The sequence below is a fragment of the Aptenodytes forsteri genome, unplaced genomic scaffold (genome assembly GCF_000699145.1).
Source record: "Aptenodytes forsteri isolate BGI_AS27 unplaced genomic scaffold, ASM69914v1 Scaffold54, whole genome shotgun sequence".
NCBI classification, from domain to species: Eukaryota; Metazoa; Chordata; class Aves; order Sphenisciformes; family Spheniscidae; genus Aptenodytes; species Aptenodytes forsteri.
Window position 1 is genome coordinate 18,060,763 of NW_008796044.1, and position 17,751 is coordinate 18,078,513.

Consider the following 17,751-nt stretch of genomic DNA (forward strand, 5'->3'; position numbering starts at 1 on the left):
CACCCCCACCCCCCACAAACCAACCCCCCCCCCCCCCCAAACTAAAAAACCCCAAACCCAATCCAAACCCACTTCCTCTCCCTAATTTATTAATTTTATTCCTGGTGACGGTGCACCTCCTCTAGCCATGCTCCAGAGCCAAAGATAGCCCCCCCACCCCAGCACCGCACAGGGGTCCCCACCGCGCAGAGCACACACTGTGGGTGCCCCTCGGTCCTTCGTACGCCGCCTGAGCTGCCTTCTCCTGGCCCTGCTTCTGACCACGGCCGGTTTCTAAATCGCCACCCAGAAGAGGAAGGACGTCTGGACTCACGTCCGCAGGTGGGCTAAAACCAGCTAAAGCGCAGGAAACCTATTTCTATCGCAGACAGACGGAGTGGAGGGGAAGCTGCAGCGTTTCTGCCTGGCCGGCACACACAGTACATCACCGCCGGAGCATCCCAGCGACCGGCATCGCTCGTGCAAGTTAACAGCGTGCGGCTCAGCGTGCTCGCCTTCTTCAAGGGCCCCAGGCTGCCCCCGGTATTCAGCCCCCAATTCATGTGCGAGTTTAGCTGGATTAAACTCTATTTGCAGCAAAATATTTTACAAAGCGTTTTGGACTCTGTGAGGTGGGACGTGCCCAGAGCATGCTGAGAGGTCTGAAGAAGAGAGTGCTTTGGTTTTGTTTTAACACCAACACATTTACATTCCAAGGAAATATGTTAAGTAATAAGCACTGTAATCTTCCATAGGAAGAAACAAATTACTAGCATGTCATTACGCAGAATGAGCTTCTCTAGCGCTGCAGTTCACAGCAGAGAAATGACAGAGCCTAGTGCTGCAGTTCACAGCAGAGAAATGACAGAGCACGAGATCTCATCGGCAACGTGAAGCCAAATGTTGTGCTCTCAAGAGCAAACTCGGGTGTTGCTACTCTCGATGGTCTTTTTTTCTTTTCATCATTAAAAGGCTCAGAAAACATTGCCACCAGCCTGTTCTGGATTTGACAGAATGCAGTTTCAGACTCTTAAGTTCCTTCACGCAAGGGGAAGTAACAAAAAGTGCTGGAATAACAGAATTACCAGCTTGCATGATGGTACTTCTCATTTTACTCCCTAGCCAGAGTTCCCCTGAAGACTGGCTTGAATGGAAGCAGGATCACTGCCCCCCCCCCCAACCTTTTCTTTTTAAACCTGTTTGTTCCATTCCTGCTCTATCATTACACAACCAGGCAGCTGAAAGAGCATTATTTACATGCCCTCGCTTCACACTCTTGCTGGCTTCAGCAATGTCAATTAACTTGCAGCAAGCTAAGATAAGAATTCTGCCTTTAGGGGAAAAGAGGTTTCTCGTAAGCAGAACTGTGTCTTGGAGCCCTATTTCACACGGAGCCCTAATGAATTTCCAATGCATCTTCACTTTAAGCTGCTGTTTCCTTCTTTACAGCTCTGCCTCTAAAAATAAAGTAAGAGCACTCTCCAAAGAGGGCCCCAAGCCTACAGATCACAGTGAGGCAGTGCATGACGGGGACCTCATCTGTAAGGCATTACAACTGTGTCATGATTGTCACCACTCCTCTCTGCTGGGGACAAGATGCAGCTTATTCCTAGTCACCTTCCCGTCTGTCTCCAGGAGCAGACGGCTCGCAGGATCACTTGAGCTGGTTGTCACAGAGGCAAGGGCAAACCCCGCGGGACTCTCAGCCTTTAGAGAATGGTCCCAGATTGCGAATCCCTCCCACCCGCAGCCACCAGGGCCGTGCCCAGGCTCAGGTGGACCCTGTCTCTCCTCCGCTTTAAGGCAAAGAGTCAGAAGGGTAGGAATTAGGTTCCTCAGGGCCGTGCCCAGGCTCAGATGGACCCTGTCTCTCCTCCGCTTTAGGCAAAGAGTCAGAAGGGTAGGAATTAGGATTCCAAAACCCCCTTTTTCCATCTGCTGTCTAAGCAATTGACCAAACATTAAAGCATCTGAGCAGACACCCAGCTTCCCAGCAGCAGAGGAGAAAGACTCAAGTTCAGTCACTTACTTTTTCTTGTCTTTGTCCTTCTTCAGCGGCTGCTGTGAGGTAGCCTGCAAGGATTGGGACTGCAAGGTTTCCACCGCTACTTTCCGCCTGTTGAAGGCGTTCATCTCTTCCTCCAGCTCCCTCCTCTTCTCCTCCACCTTCCTTTTCTCTTCCTGGTGTATCCTTTTTAAGTGCTCAAATTTCTCATGCAGCTGGTAGGAGACAGACCCTCTGAGCATCGCATCCAGCACAATCGTCAGGCTGTGCTCCCCCCAGAGCCGCAGTCACACCTCCCGCACGAATCCCCACCACCCCAGAGACAGACCAGCTGGCACGGCAAAGCAGCCGGTGCCCCTGCACCGTGCAAGCCCCTCAGCAGAGCTGACCTCTGGGCAATCACAGCCTCTTCACCAAAAGCAGGGAAGACACAAGAAATTCAGCTCTGCCTGACACCACATATCAAATGGGAGAAAGCGTGAGCCCTGGGTAAGTGCACCGAGGATCTCAGCTCAGTCTGCAGCCCTGCAAGGGGGCTGTGGACACTGTGGGCTCTTTCGTTCCTCGCTAGTTTTGAAGGTGGTCCATTTATTTCCTCCCCAGCCATGGCAGCTGCCCGTGGCCTCACACCACTGACCCGGGGGACTCCAGCCCAGCTGCCCCCTTTACTCTGCCGTCCAGTGAGCCTCCAGGGGTGAAGTCTACCTGACATGGACACTCACCAAAACGTCCTGCATTGCCCTTCACTCACCAAGCAGCAGCCAAGTCTCCTACACACTGCACAGGACGGGGAAGACTCTTGTTTCTGAGGCATCTAAACCAGTGATGCTGTTTTGAAAACATTACCCCGTGTCCCCTTCTCTGAGTGGGGGAAGGTGTGTGTGTTTGTGCTTTGGCTGGTGAGGTCTGCTCAAGAGCTGCATGTGCTTTCCAGGATTCATATGTTGCCCAGACCCAGATCCTATGTTGGCTGTATTTTGGGCTCCTCTCACAGGTTTTTGGCACACCCACCTCTCTCTCCTTCTCCTTCAGCTCTGCCTCCGTCTCCTTGACTTTGTTAACAAACATTTGTCTCATTTCTTCCTCTTTCTTCTGGAGCTCACCCAAGAACTCTTTCCTTTTGGTCTCGTATGTTTCTTGGAGGCTGGGGAAGAAAGCAAATGAAATCCAGACTCTTTGGACACCAGTGAGTTAGGGATGGGGAAACGCACGCCTGTCTGTGTTGCTTAAAGACAAACAGGCAGGGAAGGGAATGCCACCAAAGTCAGATGCAAAGTTCAAACCCAGTGCTAGTATTTTCCAGCCCAGCATTGTGGATACCACCTGCAAACCTCCCATTTTTTGGGGGTGTCAGTACCAAAGTATCGCTCTAAATTGATGCTAGATGTGAAGGCTGCTCACCTGAAGGGCTGGCTGTCTGGATCCGTATCCTTGAAGCCCATCTCTTCCAGTTTGCACCTCCTGTACAGCTCATAGTGGCGGGTATGAGTCTGCTCCCGAAGATCCTCCATATTGACTCGAATCAGCATTTCCCGCAGTTTCACAAAGTCACAGTGACTTTCATTCTCAACTGACGGAAGCAAAGGGAGAAGTCAGTAACCTGCACACATGGTGGGGGAGCACAAACGCACGCACACACAGATTAACTCCAGAGGCTCCCCTCCCAAGGACCTCTACCTGTTGTCCCACACAGGGCACAACACAGCCTCTTGGATGCAGGGATTCCCGTTGACCATTACCACCTGCCGGTAGGAATGGGAATTCAAAGGAAAGACTGGCCAACCCACAAAAGGCTGCACAGGACATTTCTGCACCGTTTAGCACAGGGCACCTTCATGCACACACGCTGGCAGGAGGGCAGAGCTGGAGAGGGTGCCAGCGTGTGCACATGCACGCATCAAGGGAGGTTTGCGGTGGGTGCCCGGCTTGCAGCGCCTTACCTTGCACCACTCCCCACGGGTACTGCCGAGCTCTCACCAGCTTGTTCCCAACTTTCACCTCCTCCGTGCTGCCGACCACAGCGAAGGGCAGATGAGCCTGAAACAGAGCCAAGTGCATGGGCTAAGCCCTCGGAGATCAGCCTGACCATTAGATCCCCCTCACCCAGGCACAGGATCTACTTCAAAAAGTCCTTCCTCTGAAGCTATCAATCTCCAATACTCAGAGCAGTCTCTACTATGAACTGGGATATTACAACAGAGAGCAGCGTAGAGCCATAGCACAGCTTACTAGCAACGCTGGCTGGACTGAACTAGATGGGGAAATATTGTAGGAACACCATGATCATTACTGATCTCCCTCTATCCATTTGTCAGGTTGTTCTTGCAGCTGTAGTCCCTCCACACGCCAAGAGCAGGGCACTCCCTGCCTTGCAGAAAGCACAAGCAAAGACATCCGTAAACAGGCCTTGGCACAGCAGTTTGTGTGTGGGCACTGGAAGGGACATGTGCAGGATACAGCATGTGCTCATTCCTCTCCAAGTCTGCAAAGCATCAAGCGCAGTAAGGAAACAGGGCACCGTCCTCAAGCATTGCAAGAAAGGAGCCACGGAGCAGGCACTTCAGTAGGACGAGGTTGACAAAATCCTTCACATTTAAGAAGAAATGGATCCGGAAGTGTGGAACTGGTAGAGAAGCGGCCAAAAATTTTGGGTTTTCTTGGGGGGGGAGGAGACAAGAAAAACCAAGCAAGCATGACTGCCATTTTTCTCCCCAATGCACGCAGCTTGCAATTATTTTAAAAAGAGTGCATCCTCCAAATTTTTCATGAATTCAGCAAAAAAAGAATTATTATAGTGAAAACACATATCTAGTTGACGCAGAAATCAATGGCTATTGACATTTAAAAAACAAAAGGGGTGTGTGTGCAAGAAAAGACAAAGCATTTAATCAAAAACAGCTATGCAGAAGTGTTCATTTTGATAAAAGCTACTTTTTATTTAAAAAATTAACATGGAAACATTTCAGCTGTTTCTACTGCAATAGCTACACTCTGATTTGGGAGACAGGAAACTTGAAAGTGTTTTGCATATGCTTCAGCCAGGTCTGAACTCCTGTTGCGACAGGACAAGGGGGAATGGCTTTAAACTAAAGGGGGGTAGATTGAGACTAGATATGAGGAAGAAATGTTTTACGCTGAGGGTGGTGAAGCACTGGCCCAGGTTGCCCAGAGAGGTGGTGGATGCCCCATCCCTGGAGACATTCCAGGTCAGGTTGGACGGGGCTCTGAGCAACCTGCTCTAGTTGAAGATGTCCCTGCCCAGGGCAGGGGGGTTGGACTAGATGACCTTTAGAGGTCCCTTCCAACCCAAACTATTCTATGATTCTATGAATTTGATCTTTGAACTTCAAAAAAAGACAAAATAGAGTCTGACAATTTTTCTTCTTTATTATAAATTGGGTTTTCTCTGCTTAGCCTGCTTAAGTCAGAAGCCTAATGTAAATCTTAACTGTAAAATTTTTATTCAAAGTTTCTCCCTCCTCAAATGAAAAGTAGCCTAAAAGCAGACAGAATGAATTCTGAAGAAAGTATTTTCCAAAAATTCAATAAAACAAATTTTAGAGCTGAGCTGAGTTTCTCCAGAGAGACCACAGATTAAATAAGAGCCCCATTTTAATTAATTCTGTATGCAATAGCCTTAGGCATCTGTCAGATCCACAGCTCAACTTTCAAACAGATTTAGCGTCTGGACAATCCCAATGAAACTTGCCCTTCAAATGCATTTTTGTGCAGCAATTTAATTTGTCACAACTTCTGGAGGCGATGTGATTGGCAGCGTTACTCACATTCATCACAGAGTTGATCTCAGCAACTGCTTCGTCATCTGTGGGGAACTGATAGATCTGCACACCGTTGCTGACCAGCTCGCTCATTATCTTTATCTTGAACTTGTGCAACTCGCTCTTGGAGATGGTGTCTGCTTTGGCAATAATTGGAATGATATTCACCTACAGCAGAAAGGAGGAAGGAAAAATAACCAGGTGAGCAGCAGTCAGGCAAGCAGCTCTGTCGGGAGCGTGGGTGCCCGCGGGGTGACCCGGGTCCTACCCCCGTGGCTGCTTTACATTTTATAAAACCACAAAGGTGCTACATTTTTTGCATGCGAGTTGCAGCACAAGCCCAGCTGAACACTAGAGGGAAGAGTTTTCCAGGACTAATTTGGCTACGAGACTTCCAGATAAACCAGACAAACACCCTGCAATAAATACACGAGAAGATCAAAGCCTCTGCTCTTGCCTATGCATTTTGTTACACACTTCGAGGGAGGCAGAGACAGCGTAACTGTCACATCTCGAGTTATCACCCATCCACTCCTGGCTGTGCTGACAAGCCGTTTTAGAAGACAAGCGCAAGGATGAAACGCTGCAGCGAGCTGATGTGAAGCCTTCCCATGCTTAAGCAGAAAGAGCAGGGACTCCTCAGACGCTTTCACAGCAGCTGTGGATCCTTCCCGAGGACTCCCTGAGCCTCTCCCTGAGGATCACAACTCAGGCATTGCTGCGCAGATTACACGGACCACCCGGGAAAGGTGCAGGGTGCCATACGGCAGACAGGAGATTTGTTTTCATGCTGTTGCTGCTCAGCTTTGGTTTCGCATCAGCGGTCACCTAGCACAATACCCTAACGCAGCTTCATCAACCCAGATTTCAAAGCCACCTGCAAGCTGCAGGGTGGGGAGGTCCCCCCGTGCCCAGTACATACCAAGATCGAGAGCAAACGAGGGCCACATCCTTCAGGAGAGATGTGGTTCACTGTGGCCTCATGCTTGGGAGAGCTACAGCAGGGCAGGATCTGTCACAGGGACCTCTATTAGATAATGCTGCTATGGCCAGAAAAGCCAAGCGCAATACTGCAAACCACTGCTTAAACAAACAACAACAAAACTCGTCTGTCTGAACAGCAGCCAAATTCATAGCAGTAAAACAGAAGAATTCAGACAAATGAGGGGAAAGCCTGATTTGCCATCTAACATTTCCCAGGAGCCAACACTTTTTGTCCTACAGAGCAGAAATTCGTAACAGCCATTTGGTCTCCAATGGGTGCCCATTAAAATAAATGACCTTGCTTTCCCAGCTCAAGTTCTCTTTGTAGCTCAAGTGTTTTTTCCATACTTCTTGTTTTTTTCCTCCCCCCTCTGGTTTAGCACTCACTAAATACAAGAGCATTTACTCACTCCAAAAGAAACTCATCTTAATTTACTCATTGCAAATTTATCTGAGAGGATAAATTCCTTATTTTTCTCAGTCACCGATCCGGCCTCTTTTACCAAGGACTACAAACCCCCACAGAACAAGGTCTGCTGGTCTCACTCCACTCCTCAGCAGGTCGATGTCCTCATTACAAAAGGTAAAAAGGGCCATGGCCACAGCCGGGTGTCTCGCTGACCTGCTAAGAGCTGAGGAGGCTTGGATCCACCATCTCACACAGAAAAAGGGTCAGCTCACAGCTCATGTACCACTCGCTCATGAGCAGTATCTGCGAGGGGAAAGGCACTGCCAGGGAGCTGCTGTGTGCAGGGCTTCATGCTCTCCAGCCAGCCAGGCACGCTGACAAACCAGCACAAGAGGTGATTTTAGTCCACCTTCAGTTGGCCTAAGCCATTACCCCCTTCTTCTTCCAAAAAGCACCAGCTCAGCCCTGCTTACAGCGAGGCAGGGGGTGCAGAGCAATTCCCCCCTTCTTCCAAAAAGCACCAGCTCAGCTCTGCTTACAGCGAGGCAGGGGGTGCAGAGCCTGGAGCTTGGCACGGCTTCCCCAGCAGCAGGAGAAGGCAGGCTCTGTGGTCAGCTGCTGCCCCAGCAGCACTCAAAGAAGGTGTAAACCGAGGTTGGTTCAAGTCCCCTCCAACCAGGTTCCTCATGCTTTGAAAAGGCAACTCAGTCAGCACCTGCTGTCACAGAGTTCAAAACCCAAAAGGATTTTACAAGTTGTCGTATTTCCAGTAATCAACAGCCAACATCAATACTGTGGAGTCCTGGAAACGGCGTTTGGGTATATCTCACTCCTCTCTTCTTCCCTTGCAAGTTCCTTAATTTTTTAAATTATTACTGTTTTTATTTTGATTTCATGCATGCCTTGGAAAACCACAAGCTGGAATCCCACGGTTAACAAGTGATACCCGGAGCACCATACAATTATCTTCCTGTTCTCCTTTCTCTGATTTTGAGTACTGGCACCCAAAAGCTGTCTAAGTCTAGAATGAGATCATCCCTTTATAATAAGGAGAAAGGATGGAAAAGTTTGGAAACAAGAAACAAACGAGATACGAGATGCTACAGAACCGAACTGCATGTCTAATCCTGCCCTCCTACAGCACCTTCCACACATCCATTTCTATGCAAAGGCCACAGTATGCGGCACGGAGATTAGTGCCAAACAGATATACAACCAGTTAGAGAAGAAAAGTCACCTCTCCTCTCCTTCCTGAACAGGTTTTAAAAACCCAATAAAAGGAAATGATGCCAGAACCATTCGAGGTTTCTCTCTCCACTCTTACTTTTACACAAATAACGTTTACCTTGGGTTGCAGGCAAAATCCCACAGCAACATTCTTATATCTCATGGTGGCAGAGCAATATTCTCTATTTAAAGATCTAGTAATAAAATCATGAAGTTAACTACTGGAGTGTCATCCCACTGAATGTGACAGGCGTGCAGCGTTCCCTTGACTGTCAGTCCATGTGCTGGAAGTCTTTGCTGGAGCTGGAATTACGGCCAGAGAAAGTCTGTGCTTCAGACAAGACAGTGAACTCGCATGCACACGCATAAAATGCACCTCCTTCTCAAGTCAGTCTGACCACAGAGTTATTTCTCATCTCCAAAAATAAAACTTACAAAAACGTGCCAAAATAAGTCAGTTGATAGAAAATAATTTTGCTAATATAATAAGGCTACATGCATTTTCACCCTCTGAAATACAGCTGGATTTTTTCCCATCTCCAAAGTGTTCCCAAATGCAAGTCCCAGTGAAGCCAACAGGCAAATCCTACCTTGGAAACCAACGTGCCAAAAAGTCAGTTGATAGAAAATAATTTTGCTAATATAATAAGGCTACATGCATTTTCACCCTCTGAAATACAGCTGGATTTTTTCCCCATCTCCAAAGTGTTCCCAAATGCAAGTCCCAGTGAAGCCAACAGGCAAATCCTACCTTGGAAACCAAACAGCAGAGGCAGAAACTGGCCTGAAGCATCCCCACTGGGCAGTGACCTGCCTAGGATGTGTCAGCTCACGGAGGGCAAGCAATTAGCCACAGCTCGTAAACAGCACACGCTGGCTGGAAACCATCCAGGGACAACAACCAGGGAGCCCCGGGATGCCCGTGCCGGCACACAGCTGTGCCGTCCCTTTCCAGGGCAGGGCTGTGGTTTAAATCAATAAATCACCTTCTCATCTGACACAGATGCAATTTTATTTATCTCCTCCTTTTCCCAGGTTAAACCCAATGGAAAGGCAACCCCTGCCAGGTCATACGTGCTTCCCACCTACCAGCCAGCCACATTTCATCCACCTAGAACCACTTCTGAAGATCCTTCTAGCTCTCTGGCTGTAATGAAATACCCTAGACAACAGCTGGCCACGAGCTCAGCCAAACAAATACTGTATTACAGTACAATGGAAGATTTTGTTTACAAAACAGCTTTACCCAGAAGGGATTTTGTAAACTTTACACTAAAAGCAAGATTCATTATTGAAGTCATCACACAGATTCAAAAGCCTGCCCAACACCTGATGCCATGCCACTGGTGTGCTAAAGCAAAGGCGTTAACTGAGCCGGGTTCCTACAAGACCCTTGTTTAAACTAGTCTCAGAGGCTGAGCCAGCAGAGCACACAGCAAAGCATGGCCTCCGATACACCTTTCGTCTCCGTGGGCTCCATTCTTCAACTGTAAAACAGGGGCCACCAGCCACGTAAAGCTTCCCAAGGGGAAAGCCAGGTTCAGGTGTGCTCACATGGCTGCAGACGCGAGTCAATGCACGTCACCTCTCTGCTCAGCCACGGTAACCACTCGCTGTTACCAGTCTGGAGCAGATAGAAAGCTGCCTGGTGTTTGCTGACATCCCACTTCACTCTGCCCACATGCTGGCCCCCAAGCACAAATGGTTCAAGTGTACTGGGAAAGGGGCACAGCGCTGTCAGGCACAAATCTTTAAGGAGTGCCTGGAAAGCACCGTGATGTCCTGGGATGACACCAATGCAGAAACGCAACATAAACCCCTGACACCCAGAAAATATCAGTGGTCTCTACTTGCTTATTCATTTCCATGTGCCTGCTTGTGCGAGGCCACCACACCATGAAATCCAAGATGTTCTCACACTGTGGTAAGAAGGGAGATGAGAACAAAGGGATAAAATGACTTCAAAGAGGACTATTTAAGTGGAAGTTTAGAAATACAAAAGGCTTGCGTGCACACAAAGTTCTCATCTCTGCACAAGTACAAAGGATTTATTTTGGTACTACCCAAGGACCAAAGGCAGCCACGGGGAGATGTGAAAAGTAGGGAATGCAGAAGGAAAGGAAGAGAAAAGCTTTGTGGGACCACCAGCACCAAGGGGAATCATGCAAAAGCTTTCCTCCAAACATACTTCTGGGAACATGTAATGCTGGCACCACACCAAGAGACAAGAGTTTATTAAGGGAAAGTTTTCGGATTCCTGATGAAGTCAGTGTATCAGCCACCACGGTTACAAACAGCCCACTGCAATGGGAAGCCAGCGCCTGCTCTGGAGTGGGGCCAAGGAAGAGCAGGCCAACAGCCCCCGGTGGTGGGGGCAAACAGCAGGGACTCCACGAGGGGGAACTCTACCCGCCAGGGAAGTCCGATAGAGCTGCACGTGGACAACAGCCAGAGAAGAGAGCATTCCCTCAATGTAATCCAGGGGATCCCCAGTTACTGCAGGGTCCCAGCTGCCTTGCCTGCCCCCTCTGTAGACTGATCAGCGTCTGCCATCTGAAAGGAACCACCTTGCTGCTAAAATACTGCTCTGAAAAATAAGAAATTCTTGCAAAGAAAAGAAGAGGTGCTGCTGTCACTAGTGACCTTTGAAGGCTCCTGCAGCTCCCTAAAGGCAGCTGGAACAAACAAGTGTGTCAGAAACCTCCTCCGAGCCGCAGGAATATCAGCAGTAACCAGTTAAGTAACCCACTGCCCCCTAAGGCAGTAACAGTTTACGCACAAAGAAGCAACCCCCAGCTAGACCCTCTCGCAACCCACTTTTAGGATTTCCTATGACCTTGAGAATTTCTCACCATATTTAAATTTTCAGAAGATATTGTGATCTCCTATACAGATCATCTGGCACTACCAGCAGTGACAGCTCATGCACTCCCTGTGCGCCAGCACGCACAGCCAATGCTTCTCTTCAGCCCTTGTCTCCTCTGTACTGACCACCACCTTAGGACGTCTACGTAGTTTTGGTTGCTCTCAGCCCCTCTGTCCCTGCTGACAGGTCAGGACAGCAGAGTTGGCTCCGCAGTTTCCAAAGTTCGACTGCAGGAGCTGGAACACATCCTTACCTGCACCCGTGTAAAGAAGAGCTAATAAAGATGCAGCTGATAGCTTTGATAAACATAAACTAATCTGGGTAAGATTCTTACAGTGATGGGACACTCTAGACTTCACACAGCTAGCTGGAAAACAGGTTTTTCACCTGACGTTTTTCAGGAAAGCCGGTGAGAAAAAAAAGCACAGGACCTCAGCAACCCACCAGGGCAGACTAAGCTTTACCAGAGTCCTAAAAACAGCTCAGCTAACATGCAGGAAGGAGTCCAGCACTTATCTGGAAGGAACAGAGCCTTCCATATAACAATCAATATTAACAGAGGCATCACCACTTCCAGAAAGAGGGACCACAGTCTCCAACCCCTTACCTTGCTATCCAGTTTCTTCATTGTCACCAGGTCCAAGGACTTGAGCGAGTGCCCGGTTGGAGTGATGAAGTACAGGCAGACGTGAATCCTCGTGTCATGATAGTTGAATAGAGATCGGCGGATTTTCAGCTCTTCTTGTAAATAGTTTTCAAACTGCGTATCAATGTACTCAACTATCGGCCTGTAACTAAAACCATACCATTAGCAACCCAGATACTGGAGCCCAAAATTAAACAGTTTGAAGGCTTAAGGAGTTCTCCTAGACATACCATGGTATCATTTAAAAAGTAGTTATAAGACTCAAACAATTTAGCCTTACAACAGGAAAAGTGTGGCATTTACACACAGACCTTATAATCCAAAGGTTGCTGGAGTCTCCTGAGGCTGCACTGCAAAGTCTAAGGGCAATGGAGCATGGAAAGATGACTACTTCCACAGATCAAACTTTGCCCAGATCTCAGGACTGAGCCATCTGGCTGTAGCAATGCAACATGACCAAGGAGAGACCTTGGAGTCCCAGAAAGCCTTTACCTGGGGCTTGAACAAGATGTCTGTGTAATTAAATGAGACAGGTCCAGAGACACCGATCACTGCCAGAACAGATAATTTCCCAACCCTGCACTGAGGACGGCTTGTTAACTGCTCACACTCCTGGAGGACACCATTCTCTGCTGGAAAGACCTCCTATGACCTCTCTTTTTGGCTCCTCACCCAACTCCCTCTACACTTAGTCCCCAGAACCAGAGCCACTCTATTAACAGAAAAAGAGACATCTCCTCTGCAACACTCCAAGCAGGACTGCAGGCAGCTCATGTCTAAGCATCAGAGGCAAGCCCAGAAATGCCAAGCAGATGGCACGAGACCTGCCTTTCATCTTTATTTATCTGATCCCCAAATCCAACCGCATCCACAATCGTTAGCTTCAGGTGGACGTTGCTTTCCTGCAGGTCGTAGGTCCGTGGCCGCAAGCGAACCGCGCTCTCATAGTGACTGGCTTCCTCCGTCTCAAACGTGGTATTGAAGAGGGTATTCATCAGCGTGGATTTCCCAATGCCGGTCTCACCTGGGAAGGAGAAATCATCAGCTCACTGCAGCATGAATTTGTCACAGGTACTTCAAAGAACGTTAATTACAGAGCAGAACTAAATTATACTGTGAAAGATTACTACAAATTGCTTGTGGACGGACATATAATTGTCACAGAAGTAACTGCATTCTCGAAGGCCTCCCACGCTTAATGCAAAGCTAACACAGAGCACTTTGGTCTCATCTCCCCAGCGAAGATCATACAGCACAGCAAAACACACTACCTTCCCCTCCACATAGCCTGGCTTTGCTTGGGATCCTGCACCAGAGAAGCTGGGGAGAGCACAATTTTAGTGGAGTCTTTTGAGTCTTCAGCTGAGATGGAGTAAAACTCAGCTGCTCCTACTGTCAAGGACTATTTGGGTCAGTTGTTGGCTGTCCCAAACACAGTGATAGCTCCAGGTAACACTGCAGATCAGCATGAAGCGATGGTGTTTGGTGTGCTGGGGAGGTGACAGGGAAGCCTGACAATGAGGTTTCCTCTCACTCTCTTCTGTGAGATTCCTGACTTTAACGGGCTTCTCTACCACTTTCTCTCCCCATTAAAGTCTCTGAGGAGAGTGGAGACCCCTGTGAGGAGGGAATCTGAGTGCCTATTTCAGTGCAGAGAAGCAGGCAGACAGCTCTGGACCTGCTAGGACAACTTGCCATCAAACTGAAAATCTCTTTTCACAGCAGAAAAGACGCTGCATGAAGGTTTCGTGATTTCAGTGTGCAGCTGAACTTTGGTCTGCCTGGAAGCCTTAAACCAGCTTGTCCCTCTTCCACGGCCTCAACCCTGTTGCCCCAGATGTCCCATTAATAACTGCCAAAGGACTAAAGCCCATTCTGCTGTAACCCCTTCCCCCTCCATCCACACAGCAGCTACACCAGCGTCAGCTCTGCGGCTCTTTTACTCTCCCCTCTGAAAAGCATCACAAGCTCCACACAAGGCACTCGGTGAGCTGCTGAGATCTGGCTCAGTACGTGCAAACTGTCCAGGATGGTCCCATTCTGCACAGACACGTCACAGACAGTATGTCTATGCTTTCAGATGATAGGGCCACCTGTGCAGCAAACAGAATTGGCCAAACTGGAAGAAATAAGCAATGAACTCTTCCGTCACATCAGGCATGAGCTTCCACAGGCACCCAAATAACCTCAGCAAGGCAGCAGCTGTCAGAGAGATCAAGAGGTGCTGCTCTGCTCTGAAGAGATCTTGCAACCCAGCTGGTTTCGTCTCTCAATGCTCTTGATTTCTGGAGTTTCCCTTTAGTATTTCTGCTTCCTTCAAGGCTACCCTGTTGCTCCACAATTCTTCATGCCAGATCAGCCAAGGGGAGACAAGAATGCTGTTTAGGGGAAACCAAAGTGAAACCAATACCAAAATGCCATACATAGCATCTGTGACACAGAGGCCAAAGCACGACAATGTTTTCAGAGGCCACATTCACGGTGTATTTTTGCTATAGAACTCTGCAGAGCCCTGTGCTGAAGCACTGAAGCAGGGCCTTTCCGAGGCATCTTCACCTTTCCAGTAGTAGAAAAAATTCTGCCAACTTGAACCTCTGAGATACGCAGAGGGAGAGAACATGGAGTCAAGAGGGGATGGCAGAGAAACTTGGTAGGGAGAGGCTAGTTCTTGGAGAACCAGTAGAGGCAAGATTAGGAGAAGTTTCCCATCTGTAGCCCCCTTGTTCCAACAGCCATTGAAGGACACCTGGGATGCATCACAAACCAAGCTCCATCCGAGAATACTTGGCTCACAGGCTGTCTGTGAGCCAGGAAGGCTTTGAACTGCTGCTCCTGGTAACTAAATGAGACTCTGATATTTTCCAGACTGGCCTACAAGGGGCCCCATTTAAACTCCTCATTCACTACACACAGCCGTATTGGCTAAGGGAGCAAAGAGAGGCAAAATCCAAGGAAATAGCCTTCTACTCCCCACTCATTTCCCAGGCAGTCCGTCATGCTACACCTTCAGCATAGACAGCCACTGCTTCTACTGAGTGCAGCCCATCTTGCTGAACCCAGCCACGTCCAAGGAGCCCTACAGCGGACGCACCGATGGGAGAGCAGGAGGGTGAGCAAGTTTCTGTTCGAGGGAGGTGCCACGCCTGCTGCCAAGGGCTTTGGGCTTTTTCTTTCTTCGAGCACCACAGGTTCTGCTTTTCACTGGAGAATAAATACCTCATGGTGCTCAGAACAGGGCAGGGGCACACACCGCTTCCTACCAGCTGTGGCTAAGAGTTGTGCAAGGAAATAAAAACAGCCTGGTGCTCTAGATTAATCTGAAGGGAAAGTCATATGGAGAACTCAGTACTGATGCAAGCCATGTCCTCCTGTTCAGTTGTGGGCACAGTTGGGAGCAGGAACTGGCAAACAGGGGTACAGGGTTTTTTTTTTCCTCTTGCTCAAAAATAATGCACTAATTTTTTCCAGTGTGTCACAAATGGCATGGCCAGATGAGAATACAGGAGTATCCATTCTGGTGTCCCCAAGAACGACACTACTTGAAAACATATTGCCCTCTGCTGCAATTACCCTTCTGCTAAGGAACAAGTCTATGCAGTTCAACTGTGATTTCAGCCATGCTTTTTACTTGTGGTTTGGATATGCAAAAGTGGCTTAGGTATGGCACAAGCACCTTGTGCAAGTCATCAGGGTTTCACTGCACAGTCTATACAGAGCCACATTCTCTTCGGGTAGATTGAGGGCCAGGTAGGGAGCTGCTGTCCCTGGATGTATTTCTGCTGGTCTAGCAGGTTACAATATTTCAGACCTCATACACAATACAAGAACCAGCCAAAGTAAAAATAATGCTCATCTCGTCACTGGAAGGAGTTGGTTTCTAGTACTCTAGCCAGCATCGCTTGCTAGATCACATCAATATATTCTTGGTTTTTAATTTTGGTAATGATGTTGTTTTAAAGTCAGCCTCTCGCACCTGCTCACAATCTTCAAGACAACTACTTGACTATCAATAAAAACAGGAACACTCCCTCTCCCTTTCCTAGCACAGAGATGGTCATGCTTCAAGCCCTTTGACTCACCCTGGGAAAGCATCAACCAGGCACAGCTCAGATACAAACCTCTGATCCCTAGCTTTGGGGCCCAGGCAGAAATGACCAAGTTATCACCAGCAGCTCTCAGCTAACACATGGTGCCTCTGACTGCATCTACTTGGACGCTGTATTCACCGAGAAGCTGCTCATGCCAGCCACCCCAGTTTGCAAAGGGAAATATTTAACTTGCCAGATACAGTCTTCCCTTAATCCTTCCTATTGCAAAGCTATTGCAGCAGAGGAGATGAGCAATACCTCACTGATTATGGAAATTCTTCCGGTTTGACCCACAAGGCTCAGCCACTTTCACCTCCCTGCTGCTCTCTGCAGCTTCTGCACCTGCACCAGTAGCTCAGCTCAATGCAGAGCTGGACAGTCCCACACCCGTTTCCTCCCTGCCCCTCCTCACCAAAGGCAGAAAGTTGATATATTAAAGCTTTTTCCAAAATTCTCTCTAATTTTGGGCAATGAGTCTCCAACAGCCACTTGTGAAAGTCACAACTCAGAAGCACATCAAGCTCCAGAGAGCTCAAGTTCATTGAAATTATTATGCTTTTTTATTTTTAAAGAGTTAGGCATTTCTGACTTGCTTAAAGTCACTGCCGAGGCCCATGGCACAGCAGGACACACAAGAAATCCTGGTCCCAACCTCACCGCGCCGCCAGCTCAGCCCACGTCTGTTTGCAGAGGACTGTGCTCACCCACACAGAGGATGTTGAAGCTGAAGCCTTGTGTGACAGACTTGCTGACCAGCTGATCGGGGAGACTGTCAAAGCCGACATGGCCCCCCAGGGAAAGGTTCCTCTTCTCTTCATTCTGGTAGGGAGAAGAAGCCAGATTAGCAGAACTGCACTGAGATGGCAAGTCAGAGACACGAGAGGAACCACCAAGCCCAAGAAATAACCACCCTCCCGGGCACTGCAGAGCCACCGACACAAACCCTAACGCTGCCCAAAAAAGCTTGTGTTTTGGCACGCCACAGCGCAAACCCTCTGACAGCCACCAACATAAAAGAGAGGGGAAAAATACTGATCTTAATGGGGAATTGGGAGAACTAAGCTACCAGGCTACAAAGAAACGAAAACACTAGCATGAGCTCAACTACATACAGCTGGGAGAGATTAGCAAAGGAAAACCCACCACCATGTGTTTTAGCACTCATTTCTCCTCATCCTTTTTTATTTTATTTTCTTAAACCCTTCAGCACTGAATTCAGCTTGACAAACTCTGCATTTTCCCCCCCCCCAAGTACTTGATCTTTTTCCCTTTGCTATTGCCATAAGCAGCGTGGTTTTATTCGCTCACGCGTCCAGGGGTGCTGGTTGCACAGGCAGAGTGAGGAACCCTCTTGCTTTACCATCTGTGACCACACAGTTTTCACTGTTTCTCTGCTGTTCCTGTTCCTGCCTCCCCCATATGCACTTTGTTCTTCCTTCTGTCTCCTCCCTCCCCCAGAGGAAGACGAAGCTGTTCACCTGTAGGAAACTTTGCTTAGGAACGAAGACAATAAACATCCGAGGAGACAACCGGTCTATGCCCTGTGTTATACAGAAAGGCAGCCCAGATCAGCTATAATTCCAGAAGAGAGGATTCGACAGATGGGTCATTTCTGCTTCTAGTGGTTAAGAACAGTAGAATTTGGATTTGCACAAATATTTCAACAGATGTTGCCACTTCTCTACGCAACTGAGCAACGCAGTTGCAAGTCATCAGGGTTTCACTGCACAGTCTATACAGAGCCATATTCTCTGTACCAGACCACTGC

The 17,751-nt window shown here is 48.5% G+C and overlaps 1 protein-coding gene across 1 annotated transcript in view; it reads right to left on the reverse strand.

Moving 5' to 3' along the window:
* Positions 1-16,799, reverse strand: part of SEPT8 (septin 8) — a 35,380-nt gene extending 18,581 nt beyond the window's left edge. Inside the window, exons 1-8 of the mRNA XM_009285941.2 lie at positions 16,688-16,799; positions 12,724-12,919; positions 11,857-12,043; positions 5,770-5,931; positions 3,925-4,021; positions 3,386-3,554; positions 2,996-3,128; positions 2,009-2,199 (exon numbers count right to left, since the gene is read on the reverse strand). Coding sequence (XP_009284216.1) covers positions 2,009-2,199; positions 2,996-3,128; positions 3,386-3,554; positions 3,925-4,021; positions 5,770-5,931; positions 11,857-12,043; positions 12,724-12,890 — 1,106 coding nt within the window. The 5' untranslated portion in view covers positions 12,891-12,919; positions 16,688-16,799. The remainder of the gene's footprint in view (positions 1-2,008; positions 2,200-2,995; positions 3,129-3,385; positions 3,555-3,924; positions 4,022-5,769; positions 5,932-11,856; positions 12,044-12,723; positions 12,920-16,687) is intronic.
* Between the last annotated feature and the right edge of the window lie 952 nt (positions 16,800-17,751).